Raw genomic sequence first — 20,591 nt, forward strand, 5'->3', positions numbered from 1 at the left:
ACACTTTGGGAGGCTGAGGTGGGTGGATCACCTGAGGTCGGGAGTTCAAGACCAGCCTGACCAACATGGTGAAAACTGTCTCTACTAAAAATACAAAATTAGCCAGGTGTGGTGGCGTGTGCCTGTAATCCCAGCTACTTGGCAGGCTGAGGCAGGAGAATCGCTTGAACCCGGGAGGTGGAGGTTGCAGTGAGCTGAGATTGTGCCACTGCACTCCACCCTGGGCCACAGAGTGACATTCCGTCTCCAAAAAAAAAAAAAAAAAAAAAAAAGAAAAGAAAAAAAATTAGGCTATAGCCTGAGCTTTGCCTGCCGGCCATAGTCTATAGACCCATGCTATAATACACGAGTAACTGGTGTTAGTAACTACAGTTACATACAGTAACTGGTGTGAGTAACACAGACAGAAAAGAATCCGGTGAACGGTGCCTTCATTTCTCGAATTTCCTGCTTTGTGTCAACATGCATCACACAGATACGTGCTCTTCCTGTGGTTGCAATCAGTTTATCTTTGCATTCTGCTGTTTTAAAATTTAACGCCCATTTCTGTGGATTGGCATAGCTCACATTCTTGTGAATCACCCACAGTGATTCCTGAAGTGTCGTCCCCAGCCTCAAGCCTCTCTGCACTGTAATTGTGCTTCTTATCCTCAGATACCTGCCTTGCATTGGCCCTGGGTAAATGTTTCTCTTGGCTGTGAATAGGCAATTAAAATTCTGAGCCTTTTATGGCTCTGGATGCTTATCCCATGGAACAATACTCACCCAGGCGGATGGCCCACCAACGCAAAGGTATGTGCTTTAGGTTAGGATGACCTGGTGAAGGATAATGTGATGCCTCAGCAGGGAGGGAGTGGGGGAGGAGAGGGAGCCGGGCAGCCCCCATCAAGGCCCCACCCGAAGCAAGGAATCTCTTTTGGAGTTGCCAGTCCCCCGACCTGCTCTGGAATTTTTACAATCAGAGCCCCTCCTCCGTGGCTGACAATGAAGGGCATGATGGCTTTCTAGTTTGTGTGCGAGAGTGTGTGTTTGGGGGTGTGTGGACTTTGCTCATCACCATCATTTGGATTTTTGGCTGTGGGGATCCCACCAGAGCCAAAAATTGGGGCACAGGCTCTGGAATCTGGGTTGTGAGGAGTAATTGAGAGATTGCGAAAGCGCCTGCCAGCACCTAAACAATCAATATGGGTTATTGGGTTGTGGTTTTTGCCTGGGGACTTTAAAAACCGGGCAGGCGGAGGTCAAAGGCCGGCCCTGCCAGCTCCCCACGGTCTTCTCCACCTTTGGGGCTGTCTCAAGTTCTAGATTCCGCGGGCCTCACCCTTGAAATCATCTGGGAATGGAATTATTGCTAATCCCAAAAGGGCTGACACACCACTCCCTGGCAGGGTTCCACTGGGTGGCAACATGATTTGTGTGACTGCCCCTGTTTTCCCTCAGAATTTGGATTTTAAAACTTTCGAAATACGAGATTTTTATTATATATATATATATATTTATTTATTATTATTATTATTATTATTTTTGGAGTGCAGTGGCGCGATCTCAGCTCACTGTAACCTCCCAGGCTGGAGTGCAGTGGCGCGACCTCGATCTCGGCTCACTGCAACCTCCGCCTCCCGGGTTCAAGCGATTCTCCTGCCTCAGCTTCCCAAGCAGCTGGGACTACAGGCGCGCGCTACCACGCCCAGGGCTAATTTTGTATTTTTAGTAGAGATGGGGTTTCACCATGTTGGCCAGGCTGGTCTTGAACTCCTGACCTCAGGTGATCCACCCACCTCAGCCTCCCAAAGTGCTGGGATTACAGGAGTGAGCCACCGTGCCCGGCCGAGATTTTAAAAATTATACGGATGACACCAGATCCCCAGAGCCGGACCTCTGGGTGCCTCAGCCCCGACAGCGCGTCCACACAGGGACCCTGTGGAGGACGCTGCCCCCTTGTGGTGGCGGCGCACCAGGCCTGCCGGACTACGTTGCCCCATGGAGGGGCCCGGACTGGCGAGCTCTCTCTCTAACCAGCTGCCTCCTTCTGTGCCCTCTGCCGACGCCCCTCCGATTCCTCAGCCCCTCTGCAGTCCTCCACCTTTTTCTTTCTTTCCTTTTGAGACAGGGTCTCACCCTTGTCACCCAGGCTGGAGTGCAGTGGCACGATCATAGCTCACTGCAGCCTGGAACTCCTGCGCTCAAGAGATCCTCCTGCCTCAGCCTCCAGAGTAGCCAGGTCTACAGGCACGCGTTGCCAGACTCCGCTAATTTATTTTTAGTTTTGTAGAGAGACGGAGTCTCACTCTGTTGCCAGGCTGGTCTTGAACTCCTGGGCTCAAGCCATCCTCCCACCTCTGCCTCCCAAAGTGCTGGGATTACAGGCATGAGCCACCACGCCTAGCCAATCCTCCACTTCTGTTTAGGTGCTGTGGGTAATGTGGCCCAGCAGGGGGCTGGCTGCCATGAAACTGGCCGGGGATTCGGGGATCTTCATATCCACATGGATGCATCTTTAGGATGAGTTCTATTCTTTGCACATTTTGCTATAGAGCAATTTTAAAAACCAATCAGCCACACTTTTTTTTTTTTTTTTTTTTTTGAGATGGAGTTTCACTCTTGTTGTCCAGGCTGGAGTGCAGTGTCACGATCTTGGCTCACTGCAACTTCTGCCTCCCAGGTCAAGTGATTCTCCTGCCTCAGCCACCCGAGTAGCTGGGATTACAGGCACGCACCACCATGTCTGGCTAATTTTTTGTATATTTAGTAGAGACGGGGTTTCACCATGTTGGCCAGGCTGGTCTCGAACTCCTGACCTCAGGTGATCCACCCGCCTCGGCCTCTCAAAGTCCTGGGATTACAGGCATGAGCTACAGTGCCTGGCCATCAGCCACACTTTTTGAGCAGCCAGGGCTGTGTGGCTGGTACAAAGGCCTTAAGGTTTGAAAGGGGCTTGGCTCTTTTTAAAAACTGAGGGCAGGGAAGGTGGGGCTGTGTGTGGGGACTGAGCAGAAGGAGGGAGCCATGGGAAGGAGGGGTACAGGAAAGACTGGTGAGGGGCCACCATCGTCAGGGTTTAGAATTTTACAATAAGAGCCCTGGAAAACTTTGAAGGATGGGGAGGGACTTTTTGCACTTGAGAAGAATTCCTTTGGATTGCTGGAGAGGGGATTGTGGGGGCCCTGGAGTCTGGCTGGGAGCCAGAGAGGAGGCCCTGGGGGCTGTACAGGCAGGTATGGGGGTGTTGCCTATGGACTTGGAGTGAAGGATTCCAGAGGCCCTGTAGAGGTAGCCTGGGTTGGCTAGAGAAGGAAGGATCGCGGATGTTCCTCAGGCTGGTGCAGCCCAGCGGGGAGAATGGAGCTACAACTCATTGAGATAGGAACAGACTGGGGCAGGGATCACTGGTTCTGTTGGACAAGTGGAGTCTGTGATGTTGAGTAAATGGTCTGATATAAGGGGAGGGGACTTGAGTTCTGTTGGAGGCAGAAACCTAGAGGAAAGGAGCTTTGGAAGAGCCCAGAGATTTCTGCTGGGATCCAAGAGCAGAGCTTGTCTGCTTTCCTTTTGTCCTGGCTCACCTCACCCAGACAGGGGCAGACCCCCACCATAACAAGGAGACCAAAAAGACACAGGGGGCACAAAAGTGAGATGCTTGTGGTTTATTGAAGGGAGCAAGGCCGGTAGGCGTGGACTCAAAGCACGGCAGCGGCAGGGGCTGGAGCAGTTGGGGATCTTCGGCTTCTAAATCCTAATTACACAGTAAGCTTTTGTCTATTTTTTCCTAAAACAAATAAACAAAGAAAGAAACAAACAGAAAAGCTCAACACAACAGTGAATGAATTGCATAGTTAGGCAGAGATGATGAGCCATAGAAACTTTAACATCAACCGAGAGGTGCAGTCAACTCTAGGAGGAACTGAGGTAGTAAGGGCTTGGATTGTTTCTCAAAAGCCTCTTGAAAAATAGTAAGAGGAGGCTGGGCGCGGTGGCTCACGCCTGTAATCCCAGCACTTTGGGAGGCTGAGGCGGGTGGATCACCTGAGGTCAGGAGTTCGAGACCAGCCTGGCAAACATGGTGAAATCCTGTCGCTACAAAAATACAAAAATTAGCTGGGCATGATGGCGGGTGCCTGTAATCCCAGCTGCTTGGGAGGCTGAGGCCGGAGAATCGCTTGAACCTGGGAGGCGGAGGTTGCAGTGAGCCAAGATCGTGCCATTGCAACTTAGCCTGGGCGACAGAGCAAGACTCTGTTTCAAAAAAGATCACTGTGCTGCCTGCCTGGGGACAGTGGCACTGTGACTCTCCTCTCTGGATTAGAAACAGGTCTGAAAACTGGGGCAACCCTGCAGCCCCATTAGGAGAAGCCACTTCTAACCAGTGTGAAGTGAAGGGCGCTGGTTACCATGAGCTTAATGATGCTCTCTCTGGCCTTTGCGGGGAGGGTGTCCACCAGCTTCTTCAGCTGAGCCCCTGCCTCACTCATGTCTTGATCAGGGCTGAAAAATCCCATGGCAGCCTCAAAACTGGAGGGTGTGTCCAGGAACAGGGATTCAATGACACGCAGAAAGGTCGGGCAGATCTCTGCGGAAGCTGCAACACAGAGAAGAGAAGGCATATGTCTCCAGGCCCCTTTCCAAGCTGGCTAGCTCTCTGGCTGGGTCTGCCCGGATGCAAACAGCCAGGCCCATCAGCGGGAGATAGCACCCTTGTCATCGATGGGCTAGAGTGTGAGATCTGCTGGTGCTCTAAGAGGTTGCCTATTGGGTGCTGTGCGAATACTTTCTGGATTACGGCCAGCTTTTTGTGGATTGCCCGAGTCTTCCTTGGATTTCTTGGATTGAGGTGAGCAAGGTGCCACTTTTCTTTCTGTTAGAGGTCAAGGCAGAGTATTGATAACAGAAGCTGCTGGCCTGATTTGTTAATGCCGTGTGGAGGCTGGGAAGAGGCCACTGAGGGTTTTGTTACCCGCCGGAAACTTGCCTCTCCTCAGTGGCTAGGGATGCCCTGAGCCATACTTCACTGCGGGCATGTGACAAATTCAGGCTCTGGCAGGAAGAAGCGATTGTAAGCCGGGTGCGGTGGCTCACGCCTGTATTCCCAGCACTTTGGGAGGCCAAGGTGGGTGGATAACCTGAGGTCAGGAGTTCCAGACCAGCCTGGCCAACATGGTGAAACCCTGTCTCTACTAAAAATACAAAATATTAGCTGGGCATGGTGCTGGGTGCCTATAATCCTAGCTACTTGGGAGGCTGAGGCAGGAGAATCACTTGAAGCCGGGAGGAAGAAGTTGCAGTGAGCCGAGATCTCGTCACTGTACTCCAGTCTGGGCAACAGAGTGAGACTCTGTCTCAAAAAAAAAAAAAAAAAGGAAGAAGCCATTGTGATTGTACCAGCCAAACATGGGCCTCCCAACCCGGCCGGGAAGTGTGGCACACTCAGCTCATGGACAGAGCAGCCACTTGTACCGCTGCATTCCCTTCCACACAGAGCTTCAAGACTGTGTTTTCTTCTCAGGTCCTTACAATCAGGAACATGGGGGAAAGTCACCATTTTCTACCCCCTGCTTGCCTCCATCTTCCCAGTGAGTCTTAAATCCCTTGTCCTTGAATTCTCTGCCTCCCGTACAAATTTGCCTTCCCTCCTCCGACTCCAGGGCCTCTCTAGAAAGGGCCACTCTAAGTCAGACCCTCTCCAGAACTTAGGTCCTTGCTTTGTAACTTACTATGTCACCAGGCAAGTCACTCTGTCTTTCCGTAGCTCAGTTTTCTCATCTGTAAAATGGGAACAATATCCCTACTTCATTTTATTTTTTATTTTTTAAATTTTAATTTAATTTTAATTTTATTTTTATTTATTTATTTGTTTTGAGACGGAGTCTCGCTCTATTGCCCAGGCTGGAGTGCAGTGGCGCCGTCTCGGCTCACTGCAACCTCTGCCTCCCAGGTTCAGTGATCCTCCTGCCTCAGCCTCCCAAGTAGCTGGGACTACAGGTATGCATCACCATGGCTGGCTAATTTTTGTATTTTTAGTAGAGACAGGGTTTCACCATGTTGGCCAGGTTGGTCCTGAACTCCTGACCTCAAATGAGTTGGCCTCCCAAAGTGCTAGGATTACAGGCGTGAGCCACTGTGCCTGGCCCAGTATCCTTACTTCATAGAGTTGTTGTAAGAATGAAAAGAGAGGCCAGGTGTAGTGGCTCATGCCTAATCACAGCACTTTGGGAGGCCTAGGCGGGCGGATCATGAGGTCAAGAGATCGAGACCATCCTGGCCAACATGGTGAAACCTTGTCTCTACTAAAAATACAAAAATTAGCTGGGCACAGTGGTGCGTGCCTGTAATCCCAGCTACTTGGGAGGCTGAGGCAGGAGAATCGCTTGAGCCCGGGAGGCGGAGGTTGCAGTGAGTGAACTGAGAGTGTGCCACTGCACTCCAGCCTGGCAACAGAGCTAGACTCCATCTCAAAAAAAAGAAAAAAGAAAAGAGATACTAAAGAGATACTATGTGAAAGGGTGACAGTGATTGTCACATTGCGTGAAGTGTTAAATATTGTATGTGTGCGCACACAAATAGACAAATGAAATGCATCTGACCCACCCCTTAACATGTTTCAGAACTATCTTGCTCAGCCACCCACCTCTGTACGCAGACAACACTGAGATCTAATTAATACACATTTCAGTCCAAGATGATGTCATTTTCTCTGAAAAACAAATAAGCCTTGCTGCAAAATAGTTGTTCCTACTGCTTCTTGGTTTGGGTTTTCTAACTCCCCAGTGTCATATAACTTATCTCCATGGGTGCTGTGAAGCTTTCCAAGTGAATTAATTGGAGTTTATTTATTAAAAAACAACAACAACATTTTCAGACGAGAATGGAAGAGGCTGATGCAGAGTGAAAAACAGAGTTAGATAACCCAGTTCTCCAAAGACGGGGGATCTTGGAGAGAGGTGTGATCCTTCCTTCCTTCCTTTCTCCCCGTCTCTCCCTCTCTCCCTCTCTCTGTCCGCCCCTCTTTCCCCCACAATTCTTTTCCTTTTAATGACAGCAGCAACTACTCAGAGACTCCTAATCCCTTTTGCAGAGGGCAGAAATGTTTAGAAAACTCCACTCTGGGTTGGCAGTTCCCCAAAGGGAAGATCTCTTTCTGGAATATTCTTCTGTGCCCAGAATGGGAGACCTTGTCTTGGGTTGGGTTTCTTTTGGGGTCATGAGTCCCTGCAGCTCCCCTTCCAGTGACTTCAGCTGCCAGCATGGAGTGGAGACCCCAGACTTGGAGGCTGCACCAAGGTCTCGGCATCTTGGGGTGTGTCCAGGTCTGGGAGGAGGGCCTCATTATTCCTATGCTGGATGCACTCATCTTTATGAGGCATCCTCCACCCCTCCCTCCAGCCTATTCCATTCCCTGGGATTCTGAGGGTTGCTGGATATGGAAGATGGGACCCTTTTTATGCTTCCTCACAGCTTGGGGCTCTCTCCAAGTTCCCAAGATGAACTTGCTCACCAGACCCAGTTTTCTGAGACTCAGCATGCCCAGGTGCTCCCAGCGGCTACAGAGCAGACACGGGCAGCTCACCCCTTCTTCTGAGCAAAACTGGGTGGTCCTGAGAGTTCCTAAGTCCAGGAGGGAGGGAAGGGACTCTGAGCACTCACCGGAGCTGCAGCAGAGAGCCAGCGTGACCAGGGGGAGGGTCACAGCAAGTTTCATGGTGGAGGCGGGGGATGCTCTGGCCCATCAATGATTCCGTCTCTGAGACTGGTGGGCTAGTAGGAGACATGCCCAGCAAGGTGCCTTTTATATGCTCCAGGCGGCAGCGCCCAGATGGGGAAGGGTAGGGCAAGGGCTCTACGTAAGATACCGCACTATTTGCTTGGGCATTGGCTCGGCGGAATAGGTAAATATTCCCGTTTCTCAACTCAGTTTCTGTCCCCATTGAAACTGAGCTCACACAATGGGCCCCTTGGGGGTGGAGTGCCGAGCCATGCCTGAAGGCAGTGAAGGGAACCCATGTCAGAGGATGGGGAAACCCAGCTGCCTGTGTCAGTCACTGAACCTGGGCACTGGGGCAGTCCAGGTCAAGAGAAGCAATTGTGGAGCCCACCTGGAGAAACTGAGGCCCAAGGTCCCTCCCAAGTGGCAGGGAGAGGACTAGGACTAGGACTTAGGATGCTGACACTCCACTGGGCTCTTTCATAGGCTCCCCTCTGAGGAGGGCGACTGAACCTTAAGCCAGGAAAGTGACATGGTTCGGAGCATTGCCGTGGTCAGACTTGGGGGGGCCCTGGACTGTTGAACAAAAGGGACCCTTCCAGAATTCCCATCAGAAACCCGAGCCCTGCCACAGGCTGGGTCTGTTCCCACCCAGAAGTGCTCTCAAGTCCTGTGCTCCTGATGGGCCAATTGGCAGGACCTTCAGTCCTTATCTCACTTGACCTCCCAACGGCCTTGACACCTGCGACCGCTTCCTTCTCGAACCATTCTCTCTCCTGCGCTCCCACGCCTCAGTTCTTTCCTGTTTTCCTTCTCTGGCTATTCCTTCTTGTTCTCTTTAGATGTTTATGCTTTACTGTTCTTGAGTGTTGATGGTTCCCAGGCTTTGGCCTTCTCCCCTTTCTTGCCTCCAGTTGCCATTTCCTGGTTCTTCTCCAAAGCCCGGGCTTCATAGCACCTAGCCTGGCCTAGTCAAAATCCCCTGACTCAACCTCCCTGCTTCCCAGCTTGCTTTCCTCAGCCATCCTCGGAAAGGCCATCGGAATGATTTTCCTAAAGCCCATTGGTCATGTCCTTCTTGAAACCCTTAAACTCTTCCTTTTGCCTATAGAATAAAATTCAAGTGCAATTTACAAGGCCCTTGCCCACTGGCCTTTGCCTACCATTTGAACTTCACTTCTCTTCTCCCCGACACAGCGACTTAGCCCTCTCTTACTATTTGTGGATTCGAGAATGTTCCATGTTTTTTCATGTCTTTCTACCTATGCACAAGCTAAGCCTCATGCCTGAATACACATTTCCTGCCTTGTCCACTTCTCCAAATTCTATTTGTACTTTAAGACTCAATCAAATGTCGATCCACTCATTCATCCAATAAATGCTGACCACCTATGATGTGCCAGACGTGGTGCTAGGAGTTGGGAATTGGGGTAGATAGACATGGAGAAGCATTGCATGCCACTTCCAGAACTCCTCAAAAATAAATAAACAAACAAACAAACAAATAAATAAATAATAAATAAATAAAAAACAAAAGGCCGGACACTGTGGCTCACGCCTGTAATCCCAGGACTTTGGGAGGCTGAGGCGAGTGGATCACCTAAGGTCAGGAGTTTGAGACCAGCCCGGCCAACATGACGAAACCCTAAAACTACAAAAATTAGCTGGGCATGATGGTGGGTGCCTATAATCCCAGCGACTTGGGAGGCTGAGGCAGGAGAATTGCTTGAACCTGGGAGTCAGAGATTGTGATGAGCCGAGATCACGCCATTGCACTCCGGCCTGGGCAACAAGAACAAAACTCCGTGTCGGAAAAAAGAAAAAAAAAAAAAGTTTCCCGTTGTGCCTGAGGGTTTCGAAGGGCTTGCTGTGCCTGCATAGGGGGCATTCAGGGGCCAGAGCACACAAGGCCTCGTTCAAGGCCTTTACACTCAGAGTGGGAAGCTCTTGAAGGTTTTAATGAGGGAGTGACATGGTCTGATACCCTTTCCTGATGAACTGACCCTGACTTGGGCAGCTGGGGGAATGGGGTGTTATTTCTTGACATAGAGAAGACTTGGGAAAAACAAGGTTGGGGGTGAAAATAGGGAGTGAAGCCTTCCCCAACAGGTGGTTCTGATGAGTGGCAGCTCTCCCTTGGGCCTCTCTTCCCCCTCTGCTTACAGGGCTCATTATACAATCTTTTAACTTTGCAATTGTTTATTTTCTTGTATGACTCCTTCACTTGACTGACCTCCTTTAGGGCTGAGGCCACTGTAAGCCAAGGTACGCAACGCTTGCTAAACAGGAATCCCTGGAATTAATCCATGCATGAGGCCTTTGTGCCATGTGACAGTTGAAGGCCATGGTGACCCCTGAACCGTCCCACTCAGAGACGCCTTAACACTGGTAAGAGCACACGTTCTAAACTAGCAACCAACAAAGACTTGTCAAGTACGTTACGGTGTGTCCTTACAATGAAACGCTGTGTGGCTGAAAACAGAGCAAGAAGATCTTCTGAACTGATGGTGAAATGATCTCCACGGCAGACTGCAAAGGGGAAAAACAAGGCATGAACAGAGTAAAAAAGAACAAAGACAAGGCCGGGCGTGGTGGCTCACGCCTGTAATCCCAGCACTTTGGGAGGCTGAGGTGGGTGGATCATGAGGTCGATTGAGACCATCCTGGCCAACATAGTGAAACCCTGTCTCTACTAAAAAATTACAAAAAAAAAAAAAAAAAAAAAAAAAAATTAGCCGGGTGTGGTGGTGGGTGCCTGTAATCCCAGCTACTTGGGAGGCTAAGGCACAAAAATCACTTGAACCCAGGAGGCGGAGGTGGCAGTGAGCCGAGATCGCGCCACTGCACTCCAGCCTGGTGACAGAGCAAGACTCCATCTCAAAAAAAAAAAAAAAAAAAAAAAAAAAGAGAATTCACATATGCATTTGCTTGTATTTGCACAAAGTATCTCCGAAGTGTCTCCTTTCTTTTAGGTTTTCTTCTGTGTCCTATCATCTGGGCTCTTGAATCTAGCCTATCTTGAGGACTTCAGGGTCTGCATCCCTCCCCTCTTGGGGACTGTTGAACGGTGTAGCCTGCCTGCAATCCCAGCACTTTGGGAGGCCAAGGAGGGCAGATCACCTGAGGCTGGGAGTTCGAGACCAGCCTGGCCAACATGGCGAAAACCCCTCTCTACTAAAAATACAAAAATTAGCAGGGCGTGGTGGCAGACACTTGTAATCCCAGCTATTCAGGAGGCTGAGGCAGGAGAATTGCTTGAGCCGGGGAGGCGGAGGTTGTAGTGAGCCAAGATTGTGCCATTGTACTCCAGCCTGGATGACAAGAGAGAAAATAAATAATTTCCATCTCAAAAATAAATAAATAAAAGGTGTGTGTGGCTGATGGAGCTGAAATGGGCAAGGAAGGTGAACTGGACCATGGGTACACCTAAAGCCCATCCAATGCCGCCACTAGTGGATCCCTCTGTGGGCAGTGGCTGGTCTGGCCGGGGCAGCAGTGATGGCCACAGGGGTCTTAGGCAGGAGTCATATCACCCATAACCTCAGACTCTGCTCTCTACTTTCCACCTTCATGGTGCAAGGTCCTGGGGACAGGATAGCTGGCTCCTGGGTCTTTGAGGAACTTCACAGCTAGGAGGAGAGACAGAGATGGGTGTAACTGGTGGGAATGCTCTGTGGGGAGATGGAGGAAGTCAAAGAAGGAAGCGGTGCTCTGGGAGTTGAGGGGGGGCTGCCCCCAGGCCGGGCACGGGGGCCCATGCCTGTAATCCCAGCACTTTGGGAGGCCCAGGCGGGCGGATCACTTGAAGTTGGGAGTTGGAGACCAGCCTGACCAACATGGAGAAACCCCGTCGCTACTAAAAATACAAAATTAGCTGGGCCTGGGGTGGCACGTGCCTATAATCCCAGCTACTCGGGAAGCTGAGGCAGGAGAATCACCTGAATCTGGGAGGCGGAGGTTGCGGTGAGCCGAGATCGTGCCACTGCACTCCAGCCTGGGCAACAAGAGCGAAACTCCATCTCAAAAAAAAAAGTGAAAAAACAAACAAACAAAAAGAAAGCGGCTGTCCCAAGAAAGGTAACTGGGCAGAGGAGAGAAGGCACATGGATGGCTGGCATTTGAGCTGGTCTCTGGTGGATGGGTGATGCCGGTGGTTGGGGTGAAGTAGGGGATGTGCCAGGAGGAGGAAGCCACAGGAAGGGGGGCCCAGGCTCAGGAGGGGGGACCTGGCCATGGTCCGACTTGCATGGGACAGATGAGTGCACAAGTACAGTGGGAGTCTGGGGGTGCCGGGGGAACTGGCCTTTCAGGTGCGGGGCTGGTGGTTTGCTGTGATTCTGGAAGGTACCGTGACTGCCACCACCAAGTGTCCCAGATAGGCTCTGCCATCCGGCCCTTGGGAGAGCCCTGCTTGGTGGTGGTGGGTTTCTCTCCCCTGCCTCAGAAGCCTGCAAAGCCCCTGCTTCTCTGACCCTCTACTTGAGATAGTGAGGCAAAAAGTGTGTTAGTCAAGGCTTGGAACTCAGAGCTTTTTTTTTTTTTTTTCTGGAGACGGAGTTTCGCTCTTGTTGCCCAGGCTGGAGTGCAATGGCACGATCTTGGCGGCTCACTGCAACCTCTGCCTCCCAGGTTCAGACAATTCTACTGCCTCAGCCTCCCAAATAGCTGGGATTACAGGCGTGCGCCATCATGCTCGGTTAATTTTTGTGCTATTAATAGAGATGGGGTTTCACCATGTTGGCCAGGCTAGTCTCAAACTTCTGACCTCAGGTGATCCTCCCGCCTTGGCCTCTCCAAGTGCTGGGATTATAGGCGTGAGCCACCACACCTGGCCAGAACTCAGAACTTCTTAAACTCTAACACCTGCTCCTCAAATCCTTAAACTCTATACACTGTGAGTTCGAGGCCAGAACCCTCAAGCCTGACTTAGCGTGTGGAGAGGGCTGGGACCTGCTGTTTCTGGCCACATGTGGTCAGTTACCTACCTGGTCACTGTGCAAAGACAAACTGTTCCGAGGGAAGACAAGGCATGTGGCTATTAGCACCATGAGGATGACAGTGAATCGGAACAGCTCCTGCCAAATCTTGCAACCCAAACCCTGTGTTGGCTGTGCCTAGCTCTGGGGGAGCCCTGGTCCTTGGGTGGCTAAACCTTCCAGCTGGGGCAGTGACTGGGGAGCCTGCTCTGAGCTCACCCCTTGCCCAGGCTCCAGCTGGGATGACATGAGCAGCTTGGGCCTAGCTCTGGCCTTTGAGAGTGGAGCAGGGGAAAGAGGCTCTGCAGAGCCAGAGGGCGGGAGGGTGCTAAGGGGCCTAGAGGCCTCTCCTGGGTGTTTGGACTACAAGGCCCTGGATCTGCTGGCCCCTCCTCCATGTATGGGGTATCTTGGGTGCACGTGTGGGTGCCAGGTTGTTCAGCCACGTTCAGTGCTCCTCAGGGAGCCCTGCCCGTGTCCCCATCTAGAGGTCTGGTGGCAATGGCCGCTGGGAGGGGTTGGGCCAGCAGCAGCCCCAGCCCATACTGCCAGAAGGCATTGGCTGAGGCTAGGTGCTCGCCCCCGGGTTCAGTGCTCGGTGTATTGTAATGAGCAGGAAGCTGGGGTGCAGTGTGCTGGCAGCTGGCTGGCTGCAAGTCCCAGCGTGGCCCAGAAAACAGGTTGGCGGCCTGGGTAGGCTGTTCTGAGCCTATCCATCCGGCTGGGCTGCTGGGGGAGGACTCGTTGGGCCATGGGCTTGGGTCAGTTCCTGGGGTAAGCTGTGGAGGTCAGCCTCCTCCCTCCACCCTGAGCATCCGGCTCTTCTAGTGCTCAGGAAACAACTCTTGAGCAGAGCAGGTTTTTCCTTAGGCGTTTGGTTCATTCTCTTCGGCCTCGGCAGCTCCTGGGGCTGAGCCCTGCATTGATTGACCCAGGGACCTCCTAGGAGGAGGAGTCTGGCAACCTCTGGATATTCCAGCCTTTCTTTTTTTTTCTTTTTGAGACAGAGTCTCGCTCTGTCGTCCAGGTTGGAGTGTAGTGACACTATCTCGGCTCACTGCAAGCTCCACTTCTTGGGTTCGCGCCATTTTCCTGCCTCAGCCTCCTGAGTAACTGGGACTACAGGCGGGCGCCACCACGCCCGGCTAATTTGTTGTATTTTTAGTGGAGATGGGGTTTCACCGTGTTAGCCAGGATGGTCTCGATCTCCCTACCTCGTATCCACCCGCCTTGGCCTCCCAAAGTGCTGGGATTACAGGCGTGAGCCACCGCGCCGGCCAACGTTCCAGCCTTTCTGTCCACCAGCCACAATGCCTAGGGCCTGTGAGCCTTTAGAGGGCCTCAAAAATGGTCATGTATCTGCTGGCTCCAAAATACAAAAAGAAAATCTCAAAATTGTAATTAATGGATATCGATAACATAATTCCAACGAGTAAATTGCATTTTAGCTCCACTATTATGTAGTTGTATGCAAATGTAATAAAGTTTAAATCGTATGTACCAAATGCATAATTCGTTTTTAGGGTCAAAATTGTTATTATTATTATTACTATTATTAGTTTTTGAGACAGAGTCTCACTCTGTTGCCCAGGCTGGAGTGCAGTGGCATGATCTCGGCTCACTGCAACCTCTGCCTCCCAGGTTCAAGCGATTCTCATGCCTCAGCCCCCTGAGTAGCTGGGACTACAGGCATGCACCACCACACCTGGCTAATTTTTTGTATGTTTAGTAGAGATGGGGTTTTGCTATGTTGGCCAGGCTTGAATTCCCGACCTCAAGTGATTCTCCTGCTTTGGCCTTCCAAAGTGCTGGGATTACAGGTGTGAACCACCATGCCCAGCCTATTAGTATTTTTTGAGACAGGATCTTGTTCTGTCACCTAGGCTGGAGTGCAGTGGCATGATCACGGCTCACTGTAGTCTCAAACTTCTGGGCTCCAGGGATCCTCCTGCCTCAATCTCTTGGGTAGCTGGGACTGCAGTTGTGTGCCACCACATCTGGCTACATTTCTTTTTTTTTTTTTTTTTTTTTTTTTGAGACGGAGTCTCGCTCTGTCGCCCAGGCTGGAGTGCAGTGGCGCGATCTCGGCTCACTGCAAGCTCCGCCTCCCGGGTTCACGCCATTCTCCTGCCTCAGCCTCCCGAGTAGCTGGGACTACAGGCGCCCACAACCGCGCCCGGCTAATTTTTTGTATTTTTAGTAGAGACGGGGTTTCACCGTGGTCTCGATCTCCTGACCTTGTGATCCGCCCGCCTCGGCCTCCCAAAGTGCTGGGATTACAGGCGTGAGCCACCGCGCCCGGCCTGGCTACATTTCTTTTTCTTTTCTTTTTTTTTTTTTTGAGATGGAGTTTTACTCTTGTCTTCTAGGCTGGAGTGCAGTGGCGCGATCTCGGCTTACTGCAACCTCTGCCTCCCAGGTTCAAGTGATTCTCCTGCCTCACCCTCCCAAGCAGCTGAGACTACAGACAGGTACTGCCATGCTTGGCTAATTTTTTGTATTTTTAGTAGAGATGGAGTTTCACCATGTCGGCCAGGCTGGTCTTGAACTCCTGACCTCAGGTGATCCGCCCACCTTAGCCTCCCAAAATGCTGGGATTACAGGCGTGAGCCACCGCGCCTGGCCACCTTTGATTTTTTTCATGCTGTGGGATGTCCCTTTTCATGGATGTAATATCATCTTTGCAGGGATATAATATAATTTAATTTCTAGTGCCTTATTGATGGACGTTTGCTTTTTTATTTTTTTCATTTTTCTGCTGTTACAGACCACACAGCAATGCGTGTGCCTCCTCCCGCCCTGGGGACTCTTTCTGTGGGAGAGGTGCCTAGATTTAGAGGAACGACCACTCTCCATTTGTAATGACTCTCCCTAACCTGGAAGCCCTTCAGCTCCCACTCCAGAGTGGTTGGTGGTGGTAACACGCCAGGCCTGGGGAAGCAGGAGTGGGAAGGTGTGAGAGGTGGGGGAGTGTGGTTGTCAACTGTTCCGATTTTCCACCGGGATCTTGGTCACTTTCCCAGTTGTCACTCGGCCCACAAACTAGGATGTGAGCAGCATATTGAGAATTTGCAGAGATGTTCACGTCTGCCCAGCATATGGACGTCCTTCTGGGCTGTGAAGTGGCATCCTGTGGGCAACTCCCACCCGCCGACAACCAGTTGCGAGCTGTGCCCAGGCACAGAGGGACCTGACTTTCCCTGTTTCTGCAGATTTTTCAGGGTTTCAGGGTTTCAGGGAGGGAGGGGGCAGGTTGGGACCTGTTGGGGATCTGGGCACTTTCTCATGTTCCTTGAGCTTCAAGTCATAGAAGGAGCGGGGTGGGAGCTGAGAATGTACCTTCCCAAGGCCACCGGCAGAACCAGCAGGCCCTTTGCTCGGGGATGAGCTCCCTCTGAGGGGTGGGGACAGTAAAGCGGACAGAAGTCCCTGTTCTGCAGGATGGAAACTGGCTCCCCTCCATTGTACAGGCCGGCTCTGGGGATTTGGGCAGCAGATTTGGGGTTGACAGCAGAATGACATGATCACCGCTTGACCTTGGCCAGGATGCCAGCTCACTTTCTCGCTTACTTCTGCAAGTTCTTTGTTCTGAGGGTGAGTCACCCAGGTCCTGCCCTCCGTGCCTGTCTGCCCTCTCCCATTCTCCCTGCCCTGAGCTTGTTCCCACTTGTAGATTTGGCAGGTCACTGCCAAGGCCCCTCTGCCCCCAACATGGCCAGTGCCCTAAGGGTGGGTTGTACAGAGAGGAGCTGGTGTGGTCAGTAGATTTGAATCAGGGACAGCTCGGCTGCTGAAGGCTGAGGGGACCTTGCAGGGCCTTGTGCACACAGGGAGGGGGTAGAGAAGGCAACCAGGGGCTCCTTCAGGCCTTAATGGTCTGCGGCCCAGTGATGCTGTGCCCAGAGGAGCCTGGCGAGGCCCTGGTCTGCTCCCCCGGCCAATGGTCCGATGCTCTTCCATCTGGGCACCCTGTCACTTTTCATTCATCAGGGAGTACCAGGTGACTCAGGGTCTCAAATGCAGGTGTTCACACAAGGTGAAATAGAACTTCCCTTTATCCCTGTGCTTCTTTTTATTTTTATAACAAATATACAGTTATATTTTATTTTTATATATATGTATTTTATATATATGTTACATCTACTACATGATAGAAAATATTTATGGTCGGGCGTGGTGGCTCACTCCTGTAGTGCCAGCACTTTGGGAGGCTGAGGCGGGCCGATCACCTGAGGTCGGGAGTTGGAGACCAGCATGACCAACATGTAGAAACCCTGTCTCTACTAAATACAAAATTAGCCGGGCGTAGTGGCGCATGCCTGTAATCCCAGCTACTCAGGAGGCTGAGGCAGGAGAATCGCTTGAACCGGGGAGGTGGAGGTTCTGGTGAGCCAAGATTGCGCCATTGCCCTCCAGCCTGGGCAGTAAGAGATAAACTCTGTCTCAAAGAAAGAAAAAATAAAAGAAAAGAAAATATTTATAATGTAACTAATATAACTAAAATAAAATGTAATTTCATCTCAAGCTTTCATTCTGCTAAGGGGACAGGAGCTTAATCTTGGTCATCTTGGGGTCTCCCTCCCTGGGGCTGTGCCTGACTTCCAAGGGGCTCGGTGTTGGCAGGATTTCTGGTGCTTGAGGTCCCCTGTCAGCCTGTCTCTTGTCATTGGCTATCTGCCGTGCCGTCTGCTCCTGTGTGTCCTCCGCACTGTTCACATGTCTCCAGCTCGCTGGCTTTCTCTGCCACCTTAGAGCCACTCCTGGGTGCACAGGAGTCTTACTGCTCCCACGCTGTGCTGGGGCCTGGGAAGACCGCTGTGGCCTGCCTGCCTCCGTGTAGCACACACACCCATTTCTTCTTCTTTTTTTTTTTTTTTTTGAGATGGAGACTCACTCTGTCACCTAGGCTAGAGTGCAGTGGTGCCATCTCGGCTCACCGCAACCTCCGCCTCCAGTGTTCAAGCAATTCTCCTGCCTCAGTCTCCCGAGTAGCTGGGATTACAGACGTGCACCACCATGCCTGGCTAATTTTTGTATTTTTAGTAGAGATGGGGTTTCACCATGTTGGCCAGGCTGGTCTCGAACTCCTGACCTCAAGTGATCCACCTGCCTCAGCCTCCCAAAGTGCTGGGATTACAGGTGTGACCCGCTATGCCCAGCCTGTTCTTGGAGGGCTCTTCTCTCTGTTCTCAGACTCTTCAAACCCACTCAGGGACTCTGCCACCTCACTAAGGCTTGGTCTCTCTGGTAGCTTACCTGGAGAATTGGACACCTGGAGAGGATCATTTTTTAACAGTCCCTTACTCTAGAAAACTAGGATTATTCTCAGTAATAATAGTGAAATGAAATGAGTAAGAATAAAGGCCATAAAATAAATGCAGACAGTGCAGTCAGTCACTCATCGTTTTCGTTTTTCTTTTCTTTTTCTTTTTTTCTTTTTTTTTTTTGAGATGGAGTTTTGCTGTTGTCGCCCAGGCTGGAGTGCAATGGCGCAACCTTGGCTCACTGCAACCTCTGCCTCCTGGGTTCAAGTGATTCTCCTGCCTCAGCCTCCCAAGAAGCTGGGATTACAGGTGCACGCCACCACGCCACGCTAACTTTTTATATTTTTAGTAGAAACGGAGTTTCACCATGTTAGCCAGGGTGGTCTTGAACTCCCGACCTCAGGTGATCCGCCCCCCATCCCCCCTTGGCCTCCCAAAGTACTGGGATTACAAGTATGAGCCACCACGCCTGGCCCAGTCATCATTTTCATTTAGTTATTTGTTCACTGAGATCATTTTCTTTTATTGAAATACATAATTATATAGTTATATAGTTATACTTCTATGTAGCCTTATAGTACTATATAGTTCTATAGTTTTACCATTCTATAGTGATAGTTCTATAGTTATAGTTCCAGACTGAATGTCTGTGTCTCCCTTAAATTCCTGTGCTGAAATCTTCATCCACAATGTGACGGTATTAGGAGGTGTGGCCCTTGGGAGGTGATTAGGCCATGAGAGTGGAGCCCTCAAAAATGGGATTAGTGCCCTTCTAAAAGGGATCCCAGAGAGCTCCCTCACTCCTCTTCTGCCATGTGAGGACACAATAAAAAAGACAGACTTCTATGAATATCAGGCCCTCAGCAGATGCAGAATCGGCTGACACCTTGATCTTGGACTCTCTAGCCTCAACTGCAAGTATTAAATGTTTGTTGTTTAAGGCAATCAGTCTATGGTATTTTTGTTATGGCAGCCCAAATGAACTAAGACACACACACACATACGCCGTGTATGTATATATGTGTGTATATGGACAAAACCATGCCAATAAAAAATAAATATTAGAGGGCACACAAACACTCACATATGAAAACATAACGGTTTATCCAACAGTTTCTTTTTTTGTGTGTGGAGGAGGGATGGGGTCTCACTCCACTGCCCAGGCTGGAGTGCAGTGGCATGATCGTGGCTCACTGCAGCCTTGACCTCCTGGGCTGAAGCAATCCTCCCACCTTCACCCTCCTGAGTAGCTGGGACCACAGGCAAGTACCACCATGCCCTGCTATTTAAAAAAGTGTTTCAGCCTGACCAACACGGTGAAACTCCATCTCTACTAAAAATACAAAACTTAGCTGGGTGTGGTGGCAGATGCCTGTGATCCCAGCTACTCAGGAGGCTGAGGCAGGAGAATTGCTTGAACCCGGGAGGTGGAGGTTGCAGTGAGCTGAGATTGCGCCACTGCACTCCAGCCTGGGCGACAGAGCGAGACTCCTTCTCAAAAAACAAACAAACAAACAAACAAAAAATTATTACAGGCGTGAACCACTGTGCCCAGCCTTATTTTCCTTTCTTCTCTTAGTGCTTCCCCTGATTCTGGAAGCCAAGGCAATTCTCCTGCCTCAGTCTCCCGAGTAGCTGGGATTACAGACGTGCGCCACCACGCCTGACTTATTTTTGTGTTTTTAGTAGAGATGGGGTTTTACCACGCCTGACTTATTTTTGTGTTTTTAGTAGAGATGGGGTTTTACCATGTTGGCCAGGCTGGTCTTGAACTCCTCCTTGGCCTCCCAAGGTGCTGGGATTGCAGTCATGAGCACTGTGCTTGGCTGATTTATCCATTTTATACTTACCTAACTAGATTTTGATATTTTGGTTATCATCTGATATAGTAATATTTTACGTAAATAATTGTTCAGTAACGCTGGGTGTGGTGATTCACTCCTGTAATGCCAGCACTTTGGGAAGTCGAGGCGGGCGGATCACCTGAGGTTGGGAGCTCGAGACCAGCCTGACCAACATGGAGAAACACTGTCTCTACTAAAAATACAAAATTAGCCGGACATGGTGGCATGTGCCTGTAATCCCAGCTACTCGGGAAGCTGAGGCAGCAGAATCACTTGAATCTGGGAGGCGGAGGTTGCAGTGAGCCGAGATCATGCCATTGCACTCTAGCCTGGGCAACAAGAGTGAGACTCTGTCTCAAAAACAAAAACAAAAACAAACAAAAAACAAACAAAAATTATCGAGTAACCAATAAGTAAATTTTTTTCAAACCAAAATATCTATAAAATCTATAAAAGGTAAAATTTAGGCAACTACTATATGGTACCACTGATGTTTTATTTTTTTGAGTTGTTCTTTAGTTCTAAAACAAATAACATTGGGAAGGAATACATTTCAACTCTAAAGATATTAAAATTCAGTAAAATATTTCCTGTATGAACTAAAATGTTTGCTTAACAAATACAAATATTATATCATACACTCTATCATTATTTTGAATGTTAAGCCCATGTAGATACTCTAAGTGTTCTCATAGAAGAACAGAATTGGAGTCCAGGTGCAGTGGCTCAGGCCTGTAATCCCAACACTTTGAGAGGCCAAGGCAGGTGGATCACTTGAGGTCAGGAGTTCGAGACCAGCCTGACCAACATG

At 50.4% G+C, this 20,591-nt stretch overlaps 2 protein-coding genes across 2 annotated transcripts in view; both read right to left on the bottom strand.

The window, feature by feature from the left end:
• The window catches only part of GNG3 (G protein subunit gamma 3), a 440,061-nt gene that overhangs the window by 285,890 nt on the left and 133,580 nt on the right, over nucleotides 1–20,591 (bottom strand). The window lies entirely within an intron of this gene.
• On the bottom strand, nucleotides 3,630–7,774 carry SCGB1A1 (secretoglobin family 1A member 1). The gene is made up of 3 exons (XM_050757070.1): nucleotides 7,639–7,774; nucleotides 4,389–4,576; nucleotides 3,630–3,766 (listed from the first exon to the last, which is right to left on the bottom strand). Exons 1-3 carry the CDS (start codon nucleotides 7,691–7,693, stop codon nucleotides 3,734–3,736), a joined length of 276 nt encoding a protein of 91 aa, XP_050613027.1. The 5' UTR covers nucleotides 7,694–7,774; the 3' UTR covers nucleotides 3,630–3,733.

The sequence above is a fragment of the Macaca thibetana genome, chromosome 14 (genome assembly GCF_024542745.1).
Source record: "Macaca thibetana thibetana isolate TM-01 chromosome 14, ASM2454274v1, whole genome shotgun sequence".
Classification (NCBI taxonomy): domain Eukaryota; kingdom Metazoa; phylum Chordata; class Mammalia; order Primates; family Cercopithecidae; genus Macaca; species Macaca thibetana.